The following is a 21111-nucleotide window of genomic DNA, read 5'->3' on the forward strand; positions in this document are numbered from 1 at the left end:
TTCACCACATCTACAGCTAAGCGACATTTTGCTGCCATTTCGCAGCGGCTCTGCACAAAGCAAGCAGGTTTTTTGAGCGAGTGAGGCCTAGATATCTCTCTCCCTCTCCTCTGTGCTCTTTCCCGCACTCACTGCTGATCCTGCCAGTGCCGAACAAAGATAATTACTCAGGAAGCGCTTCGGCCAATCAGACGAGGCCTTACATCCTGCTAGTGGGAGGGCAGCCAGTCACGGCCCTGCTCTGATCAGACAGGCCTGAGCTCTGAGTGTGGAGAGGAGAGCCCTCCCTTGTCTAAAGGCTGAGGCAGTCCTCCATGTTTTATAAGTATTGACATTACACTGTTTCAGCCATGCATCCACAGAGGTAAGCCTGATGTTTTCTTACGTCTGTCCTTTCTTGTCATTGTACTGTTTTCATCCACTGCTAACACTGTGAATTGCAGATTTGATTCTCCAGTGACTGGGGAGGCCTAGCAAAGGCCTGTGCCTCAGAAAAACAGGGCAGAGGAGGAAGGAGGTGGGGGAGAGGGCCAGAGAAGGGGGTCAGGCTCTTTCCCTCTCGCTCTCCTGAGCTTTGGCCCGTGTGCTGCTCGGTCACATGGTTACACGGCAGACGAAGTCAGCTATCACTCATTGCTGTACTGACAAACAGCTCAGTGACAGTCATTTCTGGTTATGTAGGGCCCTCTGTTGATCTGCCCCAGGTAGGGGGTGGAGGATCAGGGGGGTGGGGTGCTCGGGTGATGTACTTTTGTAAGCTGATTGCCTGTCTCATTGTCTGTTTGTGTCACAAGCCACGCCATAGAAAATGGAGGCATCTGTTAGGGCCTTATTAGAGAGCTGAGAGCCCCAGCTGTGGTCATTTTACACAGGGGCAGGATGGGTAATTCAGGACGTGAGCTACCAATGAGGGGCAGAGCTGAATTTAAAACTTCAATTTTTTTATTTTAAATTCCATTTTTCGTATTTGTTTTATATTTTCAGGTTATATTTTTAGCTTCATTCAGGAGGGATGTTTGATGACATTCTAGTGTCATTCTTCATTTAGTTGGTGGTAAAGCTATTTTTTGCTGTTTTTGAACACATCCTTAAGAAAATAATTGGTCTATCTGCATTTTTGCTGGCATTTTTGCAAGCGTGAGTTTAAAAATAGTCTGAGACACCATTCTTTCATGTGTCTATGCTGCTTTTTCTAGCATTAATTATTTTTGGATAAGGATTTTATCAAATTTATACAAATCATTCAAAAACTTTATAATAAGGAAACGGGGAAATAATTTTTTCCTTAGGCCAATAATTAGCATACATACTCTTTAAGTAATGCCCACAGACAGCCACATGACAAAAAGCCATCGAGTTCATCAGAATTATGATCGACTTTCGTTTTCTTTATGATCAGATATGTTTTCCATTGCTTTACTGCAAAGTTAGCATCATCGCCTCTAAAATAGTTTTGAAATATAAATGTTGAATTCAGTTTCTTTTTAAACTTTTAATTATGTAGAAACAAAACCGATTCTTGTCATAGAACTGCCTATAGTGTAAAACGTAATTTGGATGATATTTACATATTATTCATCTCCTTTATGTTCTTCAGAGATTTATGTTGAAGTTAACAATAAAATAGCACTGCCACATACACACACAGCTGCTCCCAAAGACAAAACAAGCGAGCGCAAACCACACGGGACCAAAAGCCTCCTGCCGCATTCCCAATGGATCCTTGGCCTTTCTAATGATATTTATGGCTGCGTTTCATCCCCCCCCCCCATCAAATACGTATCAAATTTCACCGTATATCAACAACAAATGGCTTGTGAGTTAGTTGTTGTAATTATGAACAATTAATTTAATTGCAATCACAATACAGCCGACTAGATCTTTATATATTATTAGCCTAACTACTCTTTATGGGAAAATGACTGGAGGGTTTTACGTCGGTACGGTACAGCTCACGTTTTGTGTGTTCCCGGGGAGATTATGCCACTGCCATTTGGGATTCTTGTCAAGGAAACAACATTATAAAGGATTGTGGTGATTGGCTTCGTGCCATTTGGAGGAAATGACCGGTAGTGGTCTGACAAGGCTATTTTGCCTGCGTTATATCAGCAGAGAGCAACAGAAAAAAACTCTAATCATATCAACATCGACATCTGTGACAGGAAACAACGGTGTGCTTGTAAAGTCACTGCTTGCCCTTGAAATGATTCACAGAGTCACCAACCACAAAGCTGCTCTTTTTAATAGCTCAGGATTACAATCTGGGAGAGAGGTTTGCCTTGTCTGAAAGGCAAAACGTTTGTTTGCATGTTGATACTCAAGTGCATTACCACTTCACTTGTTTTTCTCAGCTGTGGCCCTTGAGACTGACCTGTATGCACAGGTTTCTCTCGTTCTCCCTGTTTACTGTAAGCTCCTGTGCCATGGACGTGCCAGAGCCCGCGTCTCTGGCCTAGAGGGAGGGGGAAGGGGAGCTCGAGCAGAGCGGTGGGGGAAGGGAGGCACTCTCATTTCCTGCGAGGAGAGAAAAAAAGACCTCGGCTCAGTCTCTGACCAGTTATCTCCACATTCACAGCTGCCTTTCTCTTTATTTGGTCTGTTTGCGAGGACCTCTGATTGTCTCTCTGCTCAGATCGTTCTAGAAGACCCAGTTTTGGAGGCCGGTTTGCTTACAGAGCGGTGGTTTTCTTTCTCTTCATTGGATCAGCTTCAGGACTTCCTGTTTCTTTGATATTAGTGTAGAGATCTGGATCTTCACCCACGCAGCTGGCTTGACATTACTTGACCTTTCTGAAGCGAGCAGGAACAGAGAGGCCTGGTGGATGGGAGTTTTTGACCTGACGTGGCCATAATGTGACATGACATCCATGCGGCTCCTTTCGGCCTCGCATTAAAGTAAAAAATGGAGAGCCCTCAGGCCCTGGGCTACACGCATAGATGTGCATTTCCCATCTCAGACATTGCATGTCTTATTTAGGATATTCTTTCTCCAGACTAATGCCATTATTGTCGTTTCTGACATATTATTTATTATTTTTACGAACAACCTGGAATATTTTCTTGTGAGAAAGGTGAGTTTTATTCATCTCCACAGAGGATTATGTGCCATTTTGGATTTATTTGATGAATTTTCCTTTTCATTGTCCTCTTGGAGGAAGTCTCTGAATATCTAAACAGTGACAGTACATGGATTTATTTTTACGATGTCAAGCCGTGGCCCCGTCAATGGGAATTAGTGAAAGACTAAGGCCTCATTGTGGCCTGATGATCAATCCTCTCAATCGTGCTCGTCGTTCTCAACACTGATCCTAATCCTGACCTCATGTAATGAAGAACCGTTGCCAGCTTCTATTCTTTTGTGGTGTTTTCTTCTGCACAAAGACCGGAATCAAGGCCTCGTCGTCGTAGGATTTTGTTTGTACCGTTGGCCTCTTCTCTTTCACCTGTCATTTACGAGCATCGTTTTGGTTCCCGTCATTTCCGTCCTACCCTTGCGGTTGAGAAGATTTTTGTTGATTGATTGACCGTGGTGGGTTTCCTCTGTATGGGGTGAATAAGGCCTCATTGTGGTCAATATACGTGTGGTTGAATATTAAGTAGTCACGTCTTTTTGTTGCTGTTAAATTCTTCGGCTTATCAGTTTATTTTTATTAACTGTTCTTAATTGTTAAATGTTTCTGATCAAATTAAATTATCGCTAAATGTATTGCATCTATTTTGTTACCTCTGTCTTAGATGTTACATTTTATCAGATGATAATATTAAATAGTAGCACAACAAGATCAAATGCTAAGTTAGAAGCATAGATCTTTATTTGCAAGTGTTGGGCCACATTCAAGAAACTTGAACAGAACAAATTTTTATTGAAATTTTTCTTAAAACTGTCACATTGATCGCGAAAGACTAAAAGCGCAAATTAAGCAAATTTGTTTTGGGTTGTCTTATCCACTGAATTTTCACTGGTTAGAAATACCACTTCACAAAACTGTTGGATATATCAATTGCGAAATATGTTGGGTTGTGCAAATAGTGTTTTTTCAGAAGCACATACTAAAGGCCTTAACATGCCAAAAACAACGCAATGTTAAAATTTGAACTGCACTGACCAAAATTTTCATCTGTTCGATGAGATTTCATTATAGGTGGGGCTACTCAGTACATCGCCACAAAAACTAAACCCAAGTGACTATTAAAAAATGTGATGTCGCTCGTTGCAGTGGTGGCTGGTTAAATGGCATTTACGCTGACAATTATTAAATCATTGGAGTTCTTCGAATCTCTGATCTGACAGTTTTTTTTTAGTCGTTCCTATTCTGCAGCAGTATTCAAATGTATCATGTGGCGAATCGCTCCTATTGGTAGTCGCTGTTTATTTGCGTAAATTGCGGTTTCGTTGAAAATCGCTTTTTTAATAACAATTTAACCTTTTACAATGTCCACTCGTTTTGTTTCAGAAAATTCACTTTTTAGCACTTTAGCGCTTTGTTTAGTGACTTAGGGCACTGTGTTATAGTACGGGTCTTTTTTGAGGCCTACGTCTATTTTTTTTCTGAGCGGACAACAAAAATGAATCAATGTGAAGGAATTTTATTCACATATTGTGTGAAGGGTTTCAAAATAATGCAAGTGCTTTGTTTTAACTTATTGTTGTTAAAATTCCTTACAAGTGAAGTTATCATTTCTTTTGTTTTTGCTAAATTATATGATGCAAAGCCCTACTACTCAGCCTGGCAGCCTAATGTAAATGTTATGCTTTATAGGCCACATTTTGAATGTATCCATGTCAGTAGCTGATGGTATTTTAGTACCGATTACACCTGAACTTGGAAGAGGCCAAATCCTCTCAGACAAGAAGTAGACCAATGAGACACTCTCCAGTGCTCAGCAGACGTCTACTCCATAATCCCTTGTGTGAGTGGACCTGTTTCCGGCGGTATTTCCCATGAACATGTTTGCTTCATTTGAAGGAGATGCTGATCTATTACTAGACACAGAGAGAGAGAGTTTACGCCTTGCGCGTCTCGATCAGATGAGTTTCCCCCGTAAGGTTAAACGGCTTAATATCATCTTGTAAATTCACTCTACAGGCCCATGATTGGTTGCAGCACAGTTCAGACAAAGCAATACACATGCAAGGGTCTCATTGCACAAGCAAAAGTGCTTCAGATGTGGAATGGAGGACAATTGCTATGAACAACAACAACATAACTCTGGAGATTAGATTACATCACCCAAGTCTTTTATCTCAGGGGGAGACCTCATGAGATTTCAGTGTCTTATTCCAGTGTTTTCTTTCTTCATTTAGTTTGGCTGTGGAGGAAATAAAGACGGAGTCTGATGCGGTTGATGGGATGGAGGTGTCCATGCCACCCAAAGGTATTTTTTTCTTTGATTCTTTTGCTTTAGCTTCTCAGTTCATGCTTTAATCTTACATAACAGACTCCAAAAATAGATTCAGATTGTGAGAGTACAGTTATTCAGCTGAAATGAATAAAAAGCAAGTCAATCTGAACCACATCAAATGTGGCATGCAACCTAATTTTCTCTTTCATTATGCTGACTGATTGCTGCTATCTGGTGCTTCGTGTTAGTAGGTCAGTAAGACGTTTGATACGACATCTTTTGTTTTATTTTTGAAGATGTGCATAAAAGGCAACCCTCTTTGTGCATGTGGAGGTCAATGGTGGTTTGTGTTGTCGATGCTTTGAAAGGTCACAATCACAGGCCCAGCTGGGTGAGGTGTTGTATTATCCATGAGGCTTTGCATAATAAAGCAGCTGTGGTTTTTTCATCAGCAGTCCCTGATCTAGGATCAGTGGAGCAGGCACCGGCTGTGCAGAAGAGGAAAGCACCCAGTCCTCCACATTCCTCAAACGGACACTCTCCTTCTGACACGTCACCTAGTCCCACAAAGAAGAAGAAGAAACCGGGATTGATCAGCAACAATAAAGACCAAGTATGTTCCCTCCTAGGCTTCCCTCTCTTCCCGATGCCCATTTGTTGAATTGTAACTGATTTGAGCTGAGAATTCTTGCTCAAATTAATTTAAAAGCATTTGTAGTATCCAAAACAGACCTTTGGTTTGTAAATCAAACTCTTGTCTCTTCCTGTGTCCTTTTTACATTATCTTGCATTTTTCTATTCAAACGGCCAATCGGAATAATCAGGATTGATTGTGGCTTGTAAATGTGTGTTTGATTTTAATTTTCATTCAATGTGTAGTTTTTAATGATAAAACCAGTGGGTCACTGAAAGGGCCGAATGCTTTTACTGATTTGCATGAACAAAGTCGACCCCTTGTGGGGATTTCTGTCTTGTAAGCTACAGGGTGGCCTCAAAAAGCATTTGGACACCACAGGCATATTTAAAGGATATAGTTCACTCCAAAACAAAAAATACGTCATTTACTCACCCCGATGTTGTTCTAAATATCATTTTCTTCAGTGGAACATGTTTTTGTCCAATGAAAGTGAATGGGTTCCAAACAGCATTGGACAAAATATGGACAAAAAGACCACATAATAAATAACGTCATTAAAGTTGGGAAAGAGACGGGGGTCAATAAATGAACACAGAATTTTAATTTTGGGGGAACTATCCCCTTTTTATGTCATTGCATTAGATAGTAAAATAATACAAAATAGAATATTTAATATTAATTGAATAAATGAAATTTATATACCGTTCAAAAGTTTTGGGTCGGTATTCGATAAGGTCTTTTGATGTTTTTGAAAAAAGTCTCTTATCCTCACCAAGGTTAAAATATTTGTGGAAACTGAGACATTTTTTTTCTTTTATTTGAGGAATGCAAAGCGCAAAAGAGCAGCATTTTATTTGGAATAGAAATCTAGAAATAGATAGAAATGGAACATAATGTGACATTTATAAATGTATTTACTGTCACTTTTGGTCAATTTAATGTATCACTGCTGAGTAAAAGTGTGTGTGTGTGTATATATATATATATATATATATATATATATATATATATATATATATATATATATATATATATATATATATATATATATATATATATATATATATATATATATATATATATATATATATATATATATATATATTTTTTTTTTTTTATTTATTTTTTTTTTTTTTTAAATCTTACTGACCCCAAACCTTTGAACTGTAGTGTATATACTTGCACCTGTGGTTTCCAGCTGTTTAATGTCACTGCAAAAATAGCTTAGAGGGAAGTTAGTTCTGAGAAAAGCTGTTGCTTTCGTTACTAATAATTTGTTTTAAGATGACACATTTTAAAAACGCGTGTCCAAATGCTTCTTTTTGGGCCCACTGTCTGTATGTTCACTTTATTACAGCTAAAAATGAAGTGCACTGATTTTATTGAATGCTGTGCTGTCTTTTTGGTGGTGTGTTGCAATGCATATGAACAATGTTTCATGAAAGATGCCAAGTGTTGATTTGCTTATTGAACTTATTTTAAAAACTCTAAGCACATTTATATTAATCGATTTCTTTTGATTACCTTACAGATATTGAAAACTAATTATTAGCTGTCAATTGAAAAACTCTATTTCCATTAATTCACAACTTGGTCTGAAGTATATTTTGCCCGTCTCTTGATCCTGCTAATCTGTATTTGGCATCTGATAATAATTTAGGATTTCATTCAAACACACTTGAACTCAGACACCACGTGTCTTTTCAGATCACACATGGGTCATGATGTGTGTTTACAGAAATGTTAAATGAAATCCTACAGTGTCTTCCCAGTGTGCCGCTTTTGACCCAGTGGTCATGTGACTGCTTACCTGTCCGTGCTTGATTTATTGCAGTGCCTTGCTACGTTTCCCCAGCGAGTGTTGTGGCTTGTGATTTGACCCCTTGCCCTGTCTCTCTTGCCTGCATTTCAGTGTGAGCTCAGACATGGTCCCTTTTACTATGTCAAGCAGCCCGCACTCACCACAGACCCTGTTGATGTTGTACCGCAGGACGGGCGGAATGACTTCTACTGCTGGGTGTGTCACCGCGAGGGCCAGGTGCTCTGCTGTGAGCTCTGCCCGCGCGTCTTCCACGCCAAGTGCCTCAAACTGGCCGCAGAGCCTGAGGGCGACTGGTTCTGTCCAGAGTGCGAGGTACTGAGGACTGTATACTGTATGTCAGCTGTTATGTCATGGGACTGTCCTTCTGGCAGTTTAAATATGTTCAGAACCTGAAGCGCCGCTAAATAGCAATAAATACTGGCCATAACAAGGCAAATGGAAACTTTAGATCTGTTCCAAAACCTAGTGAGCTGCCTGATTATTATGTGGGACAGGCACAGTTCTGATGTGAAGATTGTTTCAAAAAGTAACCAAAATTGGTCTGTCTTAAAGGGGTAGTTCACCTAAAAATGAAAATGGTTATTTACTCACTCTCGTGTCATTCCAAAACTGTAGCCTATAGTCTTATTAATGTTCATTAAAAGTATCTATTTTTTTATTTTTTTGGTTAATTTAAATGAAGCTGAAATAAAATAGAAACTTAAATGTTGCTTTAACTAACTGAAGACAAGTGGACAAGTGCTAAAATTACTAAAACTTAAATAAAAATAAATAAAAGCTATATAGAAATATAAAAACCCTAAAAACTAATACAAATTACAAAAGCACAAAATGTAGCGCAAAAAAAATACTAAAACTTAAACTAAAATTAAAATAAAAATAAAAAAATAAAATAAAATAATGAATACTATAAAATTATGTAAATAGTACTAAAATAACACTTACTGACATGACTTTCTTCTGTGGAACATAAAATATATTTTGAGAATTGTCTAATATAATGGAAGTCAGCGGGCTCGAATGTTGATTGATTCCCAACATTCTTCAAAATATCTTCTTTTTGTGTTCCCGAAGTGTAAACTATCCCTTTAAAGATGTATCATTTTGCCCAAAATATCACAGTGTCTTGGAGAATCCTTGGATGTTTTTAGTTTTTTTAAAATCCAAAATAGCAGAATTTCAGACCATACTAGTGTTGATTAAATGTTGTTTCCCGGTGTAATTAAATGGACTATTTTGACCAGTATTTGAGCATATTGATTATATATTTTTATGCTTATCGTGCTATCGCGTATCAGTATAATTGTGTTGTTATCTTAGTGACATACTAACCTTAAACTTTATTAGAATCATTGAGGAGAATGTCTTGAGCGTTTTGCGTGACCGTTCGCTGTTTTTTTTTTTTTCTGCTTTTGAATTATGAGGTTCCATAGCAATTAGGATGCGTTCTATGCAGTAGACACAAGCTTACTGGGTTTTGGAACCTTCTGTGTGACATACGGGTGCTTCATTACTCCTTACTTAAGAGTAAGAGTTTAAATCTTTTGTTTGGATTAGAATCAACTAAACCATTCAGAAACTAGTTAAACAGGTTGAAATTGCTATGTATTGGTGTAGATATTTGCTCTGACAACAATTAATTTTGCTAACATTTTTACCAAATCTTGTCATGCAGCATAAAATCTGAAATTTGTTGACAAATCAATTTATTCCGGCACAAGTAATATGTTTACCACTGAAAATTGAATCAATGCATTTTTACACCCCTAGAAAGAATTTATTTGAATACATTTTATCAAGTTAAATAGACAGTAACTGAACCAACAGTCACTTTGAGAATGTTAGAGAGCACATGAATGATTATGAACTGTATGCAGGTGATTTATGAATATAGTAGTCATTCCATTCTCTACTTCAGAAAATAACGGTGGCTGAGTGCATAGAGACTCAGAGTAAAGCTATGAGCATGCTGAACCTGGAGCAGCTGTCCTACCTGCTGAAGTTCGCTTTGCAGAAAATGAAACAGCCAGGGGTGAGTCAACTATAGCCTACCTCACCATACCCTCAAAATTTATTTAATCACACCATAGTTTCATTTTGGTGGTCTCAGTTTTAATGTGATTAGGTTACATCGATTCAACCTTTGCGGTGTATCATTATGAATGATTTATCTTGCAGACCGAACCATTTCAGAAGCCAGTGTCACTAGAACAGCACCCGGATTATGCCGAGTATATATTTCACCCCATGGACCTGTCCACTCTGGAGAAGGTAGATCAGGCCAAGCTTTCTGTGTTACAAGTGTCCAGGTATTTTTTTTGTGTTGATTTTGAAGAGTATATATATTGTTTAATCATGCAAAACCGAGTAAACATCAACATTTTGTTTAAAGTTTAGATTGAGGCCACTGTATGTGCCTAAAGGTAGAGAAAAATGTAACTGAGAAATATGTGTCTGTAGAATATCAAGAAGAAAATGTACGGTTGCACAGAAGCATTTTTGGCTGACATGAAGTGGATTCTACACAACTGTATCATATATAATGGAGGTTAGTGCCGGTCTCGGAAATCAGTGTGCATGTATCTTGACTCATATCTGTACATTCATGAAGTTTCAATGGCTCTATTTCAGGAAACCATAAGCTAACAGCAACTGCTAAAGTTATTGTCAAGATCTGTGAACATGAGGTGAGTATTATAATCCTTACAATATATAAAGCAAGTTATACATGCTTATTTATTACCTTTCAGAAGTTTCGGTCTGTAAGTTTTGATTTAATGTAGAAAGTCTCTTTATGCTCAGAAATACTGCATTAATTTGTAAAAAATACAGTAAAGCAACTATTATTACAATGCAAAATAACTTAATACATTTTCTGTTTGAATATATTTTAAAACATAGCTTATTCCTGTCATGGCAAAGCTGAATTTTCAGCATCATTACTCATCGTTACATTATGATCCTTCAGAAATCATTCAAATATGTTGATGTGCTGCTCAAGAAACATTTTTAATTATTATCAGTGTTGAAAACAGTTGTGCTGCTTAATATTTTTATGAAGACCGTAATACATTTTTTCAGGGTTCTTTGATAAATAGAAAGTTTGAAAGAACAGCATTTATTTAAAAAAAAAAAAATTTGTAACATTATAAATGCCATTACTGTCGGTTTTGATTAAATGAATGCATCTTTGGTGTATAAAAGCATTAAATTCTTTCCAAAAAATAAATAAGCCCCAAACTTTTGAACGGTACAATTGTACAAATTGTACAAATTTATTTATGATAAGCTGGTCCTAGAAAACAAATTACAGTGTTAATAAATCATCCACAGATGAATGAAATTGAGGTTTGTCCAGAGTGCTACCTGTCTGCCTGTCAGAAGAGGGACAACTGGTTCTGTGAACCTTGTGTAAGAGGATGACCTTTTAAAAAAAAAAATTATAATTTTGTAATATATATTTTTTAAATCATCTAGTTAAATATCTGGGCTGTATTTCATGGTCATATTTGTTGTTTTCATGTAGTCTCAGCCTCATCCTTTAGTGTGGGCCAAACTGAAAGGTTTTCCCTTCTGGCCCGCTAAAGCCTTGAGGGACAAGGAGGGTCAGGTGGACGCACGGTTCTTTGGCCAGCATGACAGGTGAGACTGTTAATCTGTTAATGACATTTACAAAATATATAAACAACAACATCCAGCAAATCTAATCTAAATCAAATTCTCATTTTGGCTACAATTGCCACAATGTGTTTAGTCTGTTTAGTTTTACGTTTTAAAAAATGGGTTAACATTAGTGTTATTGTATTAGTAAAAATTAAATAATTGATTTGTTATAGACTCAAGAATATCATGAATTTATTTTTTATATTTATATAGTATTTCTTCATCTATATTTATATGTACATTCAAATTTAATAATTCTTAATAGTCTTGTTTTATTCACAACAATATCAATATTATTATGGAATTTTACTGCCATACACAATTTTTTATATCCATTAAAATGTGTACTTTCTTGCTCATTTGCCTTTCAGAGCCTGGGTGCCCATAAACAACTGTTACCTCATGTCTAAGGAGATCCCTTTCTCTGTGAAGAAGACCAAAAGCATCTTCAACAGCGCCATGCAAGAAATGGAGGTCTACGTGGAAAACGTGCGCAAGAAATACAGCGTATTCAACTACGCCCCGTTCCGGACACCTTACACACCCAACAACCAGTTCCAAATGCTGCAGGATCCTAATAACCCTAAAAAAGGCACGGTGAAGCCTGAGAAACAGGACAAAGTCAAGTTCAGCTTCGACATGACCGCATCCCCCAAGATGCTCTTGAGTAAGTCAGGAGGGGCGGGACGGCGGATCTCAGTGACGGACGTGCCCAGATCACCAATGAGTACCAACTCCTCAGTCCACACGGGGTCAGACCTCGAGCAGGACGAACGAGGGGCGAGAGTGTCATCGAGTCACTATAGCGGTGGTGAAGATTCAATGGATTATACAGGTGATTCATTAGATTTAATGCCTTAAAATGGCTAGTGTTTTGTTTTACGATTAATAGTGGGTGATTAAAGTTTGAAAGTTTTTGCCCACAGCATCTCCTGCATCTCTAAAGACAAGCAACAGCCCCAAGCCTCTCCTGCCCACGCCGGTGAAACAGGAGAGGAGTTCGGGCACGGGAGGCATCCTTAACCTCAATCTGGGTGAGTCTCGAATCAACCTGAGGCTCACAGAAATGACCACTGCTTTATTTCTCTGTGTTTGTTGAATATTTGTGTTGGATGTATTCCCTCAGATCGCATTAAAGCTGAAATGGACCTGAAGGAGTTGAGTGAGACTGTACAACAACAGCAGCAGCAAGGGACGTCGGTTCTCCTCAACTCTCCCAAAAAACCTACTAGAAGTTTGGATAAAACTATAGAGAGCTGCAAAGCTCAGCTGGGTAATTAACATGTGCATGCACACAAATGATGATTAGCAGTAAACTTCTACAAAGATCATCCGCTTTTTTCACGGGGCAGACAGCACGTTGCCTGTTACGTCGTTTGGGCTGCGTTGTTGAGCGCAGTGGCACTGATATTTCTCACACTTTAAGCTCTATTATTATCCAAACGTAATAGGATTTGTCCAACAAATCGTTCGGTTTGTAACGCGTACCGAACCGAAAGCCTCGTACCGAACAGTTCAATACGAATACACGTATCGTTACACGCCTGTTATATATACATAATAAATATACACAGTACACGCATATATATATTCTGTAAACAAACACTTTTATTTTGGATGCAATTAATCGCGATTAATCGTTTGACAGCACTAGCTTTCATTTCTAGTTCAATTCTTCAATTTGAGGTAGCAAAAGGAGCTAGCATTGAAATTTAAATATTAAAAGAGTAGAATTAAAATTAAAGGGTTCACCAAAAATGGAAATTCTGTCATTAATTACTCACCCTCATGTCGTTCCAAACCCGTAAGACCTTCGCTCATCTTCAGAACACAATTTAAGATTTTTTGACAAATCCGAGAGCTTTCTGACCCTCCATAGACAGCAATGCAACTGACACGTTCAAGGCCCAGAAAGTTAGTAAGGACATCATTAAAATAGTTAATGTGACATCAGTGGTTCAACCTTAATGTTATGAAGCTACAAGACTACTTTTTGTGCACAAAGAAATTAAATTTCTTCTCTTCTGTCAGTCTTGGACGCATGTCACTTTAATTTTAATTCAAATTAATCCTATATAATTGATTGAATGGATTGAAAAGTGTAAGATTAACACGAAAAGGGAAAGCTTGTCAAAACCATTTTTTAATGTTAGTTTGACAGCCTTGTTTGAGAGTCAAAAAGAAACTTTAATAAATGCTAGGTGTTTTTACAGGCCTTACAGACAGATGGACAAACAGGTTTATAAACCAGGGTAGAAGAAATCTTCATTTCCCAGAATGCCATTAACTGCCGTTAAATTTCTCTTCCTGTTATTCCAATTCATATTCCAGTTTAACTTCCTGTTAGTTTTCAACAACTCAGTTCAAATTCCATCTCTAATTCTACACTTTGTACAACCTTAACATTCTTTGTATGAGGCAATAAACTACACTTATAACTCCCATAAAGCATTGTGAATGATAATTTAATCTGTCTGGGTTTTTGTGTAGTTTTATTGTCTTATCAGAAAACACTACTACTGTTTTTATGCTCAACCCTACAGAATTCTGTATAGATTAGCATTTCATAGGTAGCTAGCAATTTAACTACCCTAAGCGGGATGGATATAGTATTTTAAATACATTTATTTTGATATACTAAACTGATATAATTAAAGTCTGCTAAATCGGAACAACTAATTTTGTGCTTAATGCACTTTAATTGTGCAGAAGTCCAGCTAAAGATTGTGAAAGTGGAACTATTGCAAGTATACATCAGGTACACTTTAAACATCTTGCATTTAAAGACTGATATTAAGAAGAGATCATACAATCCTTAATAACTTAAGTAATGTGCATTGTGCAATAAAGAAATACTCAATAGAGTTGAATTATAATTTTATATTAGTAATTGTTAAGAGATATGTCAATAGATGTTCATGGATTTGAAGTATAGGCCTACTTAGTATGAAATACAAGTATTTTATATATATATATATTTTTTTACTAGGGAAGGTGGCTACTATTAGCTAAAGTTATGAAGGTAACCTGCAAATATTGCCTAGATTTTTGTTTCACTTATTGTTGATTGGTGGATTGTGCTTCAGGAATTGTGGGTTATGTATTACTAGTAATCTTGTACTTCACAGGAAATAGAAAATTGTTAGTTCTAATAATACTTCACGATACTACAAATATTTTTGATCAAATAAATGGAGGATAGGTGAGCATAAGAGACTTCTTTTTCAAAAATGTGGAAAAACCTTACCGACCCCAAACTTTTGAACAGTGTTGTTTGTCTGAAACCCTGCTTTTGAGCTTATGGAGTCTGTCAAATTAAAACTGAAAAGAATGTCTCTTTCTCTATCCACAGGAATCAATGAGATCTCAGATGATGTGTACCGTGGGGTTGAGCACAGTGACTCGGACGACTCGGACAAATCGGACTCCAGCGACAGCGAATACATGTCTGAGGATGAACATAAGCCTAAGAACACTAACCACAACAACAGTGTCCACAAAGACTCCAAAAAGAGACCCAGACCTCCATCCACTCAAGAACAAGACCAAGACACTGCCCCATCAACAGCTGGAGGAACACCAGCTGCAGACAAGAAATCCTCAGATCCCCAGACCAAAGAGAAGTTAAGCGGTGGTCTGGAGAAAGACTCCCAGGAGAAGAGCAAACCCTCGCAGCAGACCCAGAAGGAGAGGTCACAGCCTGGGCAGGACGTTCGGCCTGCTGGATCAGAGCTGGATGTGGACTCTGACTCCGAGCGGGAGCTGGTGATTGACCTCGGTGAAGAACAAGGTGGGAGGGAAAAGAAGAAAGCCAAGCGAGAGGCCCCATCAGCCCCCATCTCCACAACTAAAGATCAGACAGGCATTAAAACAGATGGTATGTACCTAACAGGTTGGATTTTGTTTCTGTAAAAACATTATATTTAGAGTTTCTAATCTGAATCTTTGTTTTTGTTCTTCTTTATGTCTAGGTAAAACTTCTGCATCTACCAGCATATCAGCTCCTTCATCCACAGATAACACTTCATCTTCCTTCAGTCCCGGTCCAAAAGATGCAGCAGCATCAACCATCAAGCCTCCAGCCACCGTCACAACTGCATCGACCACTCAAGCCACCTCCACCTCGGCTGTTCAAGCCATGTCTGCTGTCCCGGTCGCTTCCAATATGGTGAAAAAACAGCGCCCTCTGCTGCCTAAGGAGAGCACACAGCCGGCCCAGCGGCCTGCTACGAACCCAGCTGGTGGTAAATTGCAGACGTCGTCTCAGAAGGTGCAGAGACAGCAACAAGGTGAGACAGCTCCTCAGATAGTGGCGCAGAGCCAAGCGCAGCCCCAGACCTCAGCCAACAACTCCAGCACACGCTACCAGACCAGACAGTCCGTCAAAGGTAAATACATGACAGTGCAGAAATTTTATTCCCATAATAATTTAAATTATATATATATATATATATATATATATATATATATATATATATGTATGTATATATGTGTGTATATATAAGAATTAAATTTGTTTTTTAATGGATTATAAAAAAATATTAATTTGTTTTCTGATCTAGACGAATACCCCTAGATTAAAAAATCCCTGCCCTGAAATAATCTATATAAATAATAAAAAATATATATGAAATATATATGATAAATCCGTTTTTATTAATTTTCATAAATGTTTTTTTTATTGTTATCATGTTTTTATTGTGTTTTATAATGTTAGTTAGCTGTATTTTTTTATTATTATCATTTAATCGAAACAACACAACTGCAGTTTGATTGATATTAATTGTAAAGCAGGATAAAAAAACATGATTTTTGAATATTTTTAGAAACTGAGTTATCTGTTTTTGCAAATAAACTCTTCATATATATATATATATATATATATATATATATATATACACACACACACACACAGTCTTGGATTGTTATAAAAATAATCTTTTTATAATCTAGATGAATATCTAAATATCTGTTTTTATTTACTGACTATAATTTGTATAATAACTTTTAGATTAATTATCTGTTTAATTAGATTTTTAAAAATCAGATATAAGAGTGTATAGAAAATGACATAAACAATGAGACCTCTAGGTCGACTGGATGCTAGTGTCAGCACACCATATTAAATAAGTCACAACTTTATTTGGACATCATGGCTCATCATCTGTCCATCCTTGTGAGGCTAATGACCATTTTAAAGCTCAAATAATACATTCTTTTATGAAAAAAAATTAAGTGCGTGCTTTTACCAAAAAAATAATTTATATACTGTATAGTTTCACATTCCAGCTTCACGCTCTTCCAAAAGTGATTTTTGCTTTTAAAAACAACAACTACGACAACAACAACTATAAAACTGAAAGACAAGACAAATGTATTTTCTATGGTGATCGACATTATGCAGCTCAATTTGTACTGAACCCATAATGTTGGTTCGAGGTGGCATTAAACCTTTTTCTTGTTTCACCAGCTGTTCAACACAAAGACACTTCACCTGTTAACATGGGCTCAGGTACGCCCGCCTCCAGTCTGGCTGGAGACTTCCTCACCCCTCCGGCCTCTGCTGATGTCGCCGCTGATATTGCCAAATACACCACTAAGGTGAGTCCAATATTCACTCACTTCTGATGTAACTACTGTTCAGTCAAACAATTCAGTTAAATAGCATATATAGTGCAATGAAGCAATAAAAAGCAATAGAACATTTTCAAATGTTTGTGTCTGTTTTCAAACACAAAGCCTCAACTGCCACATTTGCAGGCCACAGATACAGCTCCCTGTGCTGTAATTCATTATAAAAAAAAAATTAAATAAAAAAAATAAATAATATATATATATATATACACACACACAATATATATGAATTTACACACTAGTGTGTGTGTGTGTGTGTGTGTGTGTGTGTGTATATATATATATATATATATATATATATATATATATATATATATATATATATATATATATATATATATATGTGTATATGTATGTGTATATGTGTATATATATATGTATATATATATATGTATATATATATATATATATATATATATATATATATATATATATATATATATATATATATATATATATACATACTATCTCACAGAAGTGAGTACACCCCTCACAAGTGTCATTTCTTCAGTGTTGTCACATGAAAAGATATAATAAAAGTTTTACAAAAATGTGAGGGGTGTACTCACTTCTGTGAGATACTGTGTGTGTGTGTGTATGTATATATATATATATATATATATGAATTTACACACTAGAATGTGTATATATATATATATATATATATATATATATATATATATATATATACATTCTAGTGTGTAAATTCATTATATGGAATGAATTAAGATGTTTTTTGGATAATTATTTTAATTGATCTTTTATTAATTCTACTGCTGAACTACTGTTACTTAAACTGTGCCTTAATTTTTTTTAAATGTTGATTTTGACTGTTGTCTGTGTTTTCCATCACAATGGCAGATGATGGACGTGATCAAGGGGACAATGACAGAGATATACAATGATCTTTCTAAGAGCACGACAGGGAACACCATTGCAGAGGTTTGTGCTTTTATGTCATTTCTGCTTGAATTTGTTCCACCATTCATACTCCTTCTCAATATGTATTTTATAAAAAAAATTACTTTATAGGTTGTACACTTATAGGTTGCAGACTGACAGATTGAATTTCTATAATGGCAATACTTTATGGTTCTCTTGGTTGACATTCCCTGTGGATTTTGTTGCAGATCCGGCGGTTGCGGATTGAGATTGAGAAACTCCAGTGGTTGCATCAGCAGGAGCTATCAGAGATGAAACATAACCTCGGTAACTCTCCTTTATGACTTACAATAGCCCTGCAAACTGCTTTATGGTAGTTTTGTGATAGCAAATGCTTTTGTTATCTAATGCAATGAATAGAACATTTACAGAGAACCGATCACTAAACTCCCTTCTTATAAGTTCTAGATGACCAAGCCAGAGCTTCAGCCACTGATATATCATTATTATGTGTGCATTTTTGTGTGTGTAGAGCTGACCATGGCTGAAATGAGGCAGAGTCTGGAGCAGGAGAGAGAGCGGCTGGTGTCAGAGGTGAAGAAACAGATGGAGATGGAGAAACAGCAGGCGGTGGACGAGACCAAGAAGAAGCAGTGGTGTGCCAACTGCAAAAAAGAGGCCATTTTCTACTGCTGCTGGAACACGAGTTACTGCGACTACCCCTGCCAGCAGGCACACTGGCCCGAACACATGAAATCCTGCACACAGTCAGGTAACCAGTTCTATATCTTACTCTCTTTTTCTGTTTTTGGCTTTTTACACTCTTATCAATAAAGGTTCTTTATGGTTCAATGAGTCTATGGTTCCACGAAGAACCTTTATCATCAATGAAAACGTTCTATTGCATTAAAGGTTCTTTATAATGAAATAATCCTTATGTTCTTCGCACTAAGTGGTTCTGTCAATGGCAATGCCATGAAAACCTGCTTTTAGAAGTTTAATTTCCAAGAGTGTACCACTTTTACCAAAAGACTAGAAGAGAGAGGACAAGAAATGACAGGGATCAAGAAACAGGCCAGATTCAAACTGTTATTGCCCAAATTAGCACCAAAGCTCAGTGTGTCAGTATACACCAAATGCAAGACTCTGAATGGCTAATAGCATACAAATATACCACTTATACTGTTTCTCCCGTGTATATAGTGTGTATACTGTGCACAGAATGCCCATTTTTGTATACATGGAATGGAATATATTTGGCAAAAAGTGCAGTATACATTGAATTTTCATTTCCAGCATTGTGACGTGTAATTGTTATTATTTTACTTTTTGTAGTGCGATTTAATATTATTTAAGTGATGTTAAGACCTTTTACATAAATAAAAAATACGACATAACAAATTTTAACTGCAAAAAGATAACTGAAAGCCACTCGCGTCATTGAATAGGTACTATTTATTTATTTATTTTTCTTTTTACCATTTTATTTACCATTTACTAGAGACCCTTTTCAAGTTAGGGGTTTTCTTTGAAGTGGTTGTCATATTTGGATAAACTTCTGTAATGGTAAATAAAAACTTTAACATATATAATTTTTGCATTCTGTTTTGCCCCAGTAGCAAAAGAAAAAATATCCACAATAGCGTTTCTATGACTTTCCAAAAGAGGAAAGAAATATTGAGAGATTGTTGGTCATAAAAGAGAAAGCTGTCAAATTTGCCCTTACTCTCTCAGCTGTTGTATTAGAAACACTCACACAACAGCATTAACATGTGTTTGTGTGTAAATTAATACCATGGTAATAAAACACAAAAGTATAGTGTTATATATGTACTTAATATGTTTTTAAAGATAGATTTACAGTGTTAATAACTGTAAAAATGCATCAGAACAGTCTGTGAAAAGGGTCCTTTTTTAACTAGTATACAGTATCCAGTATGCAAGCTAGTATTCCATTCTAAGCATAGCCACTCTCTGTTTTCTTTTGCATTTATTACTGAATAGCAATTGAGTTATAACTTTCTCTTTTTCATCTCAGCCACAGCATCTCAGCAGGAAACTGAAGCAGAAGCCAGTTCAGATGCAGCCGGAAAACCTGTAGGACAGTCCCCTAAAACCCAACCTTCACCAAGCGGAGAAAGAACATCACCCGCAAACCGAGGACCCTCCCCTTCCACGGACAACACTAAAGGCAGCTCCTCCGTAGCTGTCTCATAACCCGAGTGTGAAATCTTTTTATCATCAGAACGGTGCCATTCAAAGAGAGTCAGATGTTAACACCAAAGGACCTTGACTCATTTCGAACAGACTGTTCCTTGTTCAGTGTGATCATGGTGTCACTTCCTGTTCACTACATCCAACACAACATTAGGGTAATGCCTATAAAAGTTTGATTCATTTCTACGTACATTTCGTATTTGAATTTGTGACTTGTTTAGTACAAAGACAGAAACACCCTTTGATATAAAATATGCAACTGTAAAACTGTTGTCCTTTTTTTTTTATACATATCAACTTTTGTAAACTTCAAGAAATGCGTTTGATCGATATCTAGTTTTTTTTTTTTTTTATGTGAAAGATGCACTTAGAAGTGCCTCCGAAAGAGTACGTTCATTTTTATCAAATGAAGAGCGTGTTTGTACAAGGTCAAAAACTTATGGAATATGATTGTTAGTACTAATGGATTGTCACTACGTTTTTTTGGGGTTTTTTTTTTTTTTTTTTTGGAAAGATTCAAAGATTTAATTCTTTAATATCTTTCACCCGTGAAAGGCTTTTTGAAAAACAAAAACGAGCAAAAGTCTAGAGGAGTAAAGGAAAAGATTATACTTATTGTGGGCATGTTTCTTTTTTCTCTTGTCTTGTGGACTCTCTTGTTTACATACTGTAAATACAAAAGAATAAGCAGAGATGATATCTGTAAGAAAAATAAAGTCTTCATGAGACAAATATTTGGTGTCAAGAATAGCTGTGTATGCATTTCCCTTACTGTAACACTTTAGTTTAGGGACCAATTCAACTTTGCTTATCAGCATGCATATTAGCTGTTTATTAGTACTTACAAAGCACATATCTTAATCCTACCCTATTCTCAAACTTAACTACCTGACTAACTACTAATAAGCAGCAA

The 21111-nt window shown here is 36.7% G+C and overlaps 1 protein-coding gene across 6 annotated transcripts; it reads left to right on the plus strand.

Annotated features, from left to right (window-relative positions):
• Positions 1-247: 247 nt before the first annotated feature.
• Positions 248-20945, plus strand: LOC306860870 (MYND-type zinc finger-containing chromatin reader ZMYND8-like). 6 transcript variants are annotated; one of them, XM_079402850.1, is made up of 20 exons: positions 248-364; positions 5306-5376; positions 5796-5956; positions 7893-8114; positions 9721-9834; positions 9981-10073; positions 10263-10350; positions 10434-10489; positions 11136-11213; positions 11329-11444; positions 11837-12300; positions 12392-12499; positions 12592-12738; positions 14818-15342; positions 15437-15853; positions 16936-17066; positions 17961-18041; positions 18230-18308; positions 18514-18753; positions 20020-20945. In XM_079402850.1, exons 1-20 carry the CDS (start codon positions 351-353, stop codon positions 20196-20198), a joined length of 3384 nt encoding a protein of 1127 aa, XP_079258976.1. In that variant the 5' UTR covers positions 248-350; the 3' UTR covers positions 20199-20945. The 6 variants fall into 6 exon arrangements, with proteins under 6 accessions (XP_079258976.1, XP_079258979.1, XP_079258980.1 ...); XM_079402853.1 differs by having other exon boundaries at positions 7971-8114; XM_079402854.1 differs by lacking the exon at positions 248-364 and adding an exon at positions 2490-3529 and having other exon boundaries at positions 7971-8114.
• The last annotated feature ends 166 nt before the right edge of the window (positions 20946-21111 follow it).

This window comes from Barbus barbus (genome assembly GCF_936440315.1).
Source record: "Barbus barbus genome assembly, chromosome: 41".
NCBI lineage: Eukaryota > Metazoa > Chordata > Actinopteri > Cypriniformes > Cyprinidae > Barbus > Barbus barbus.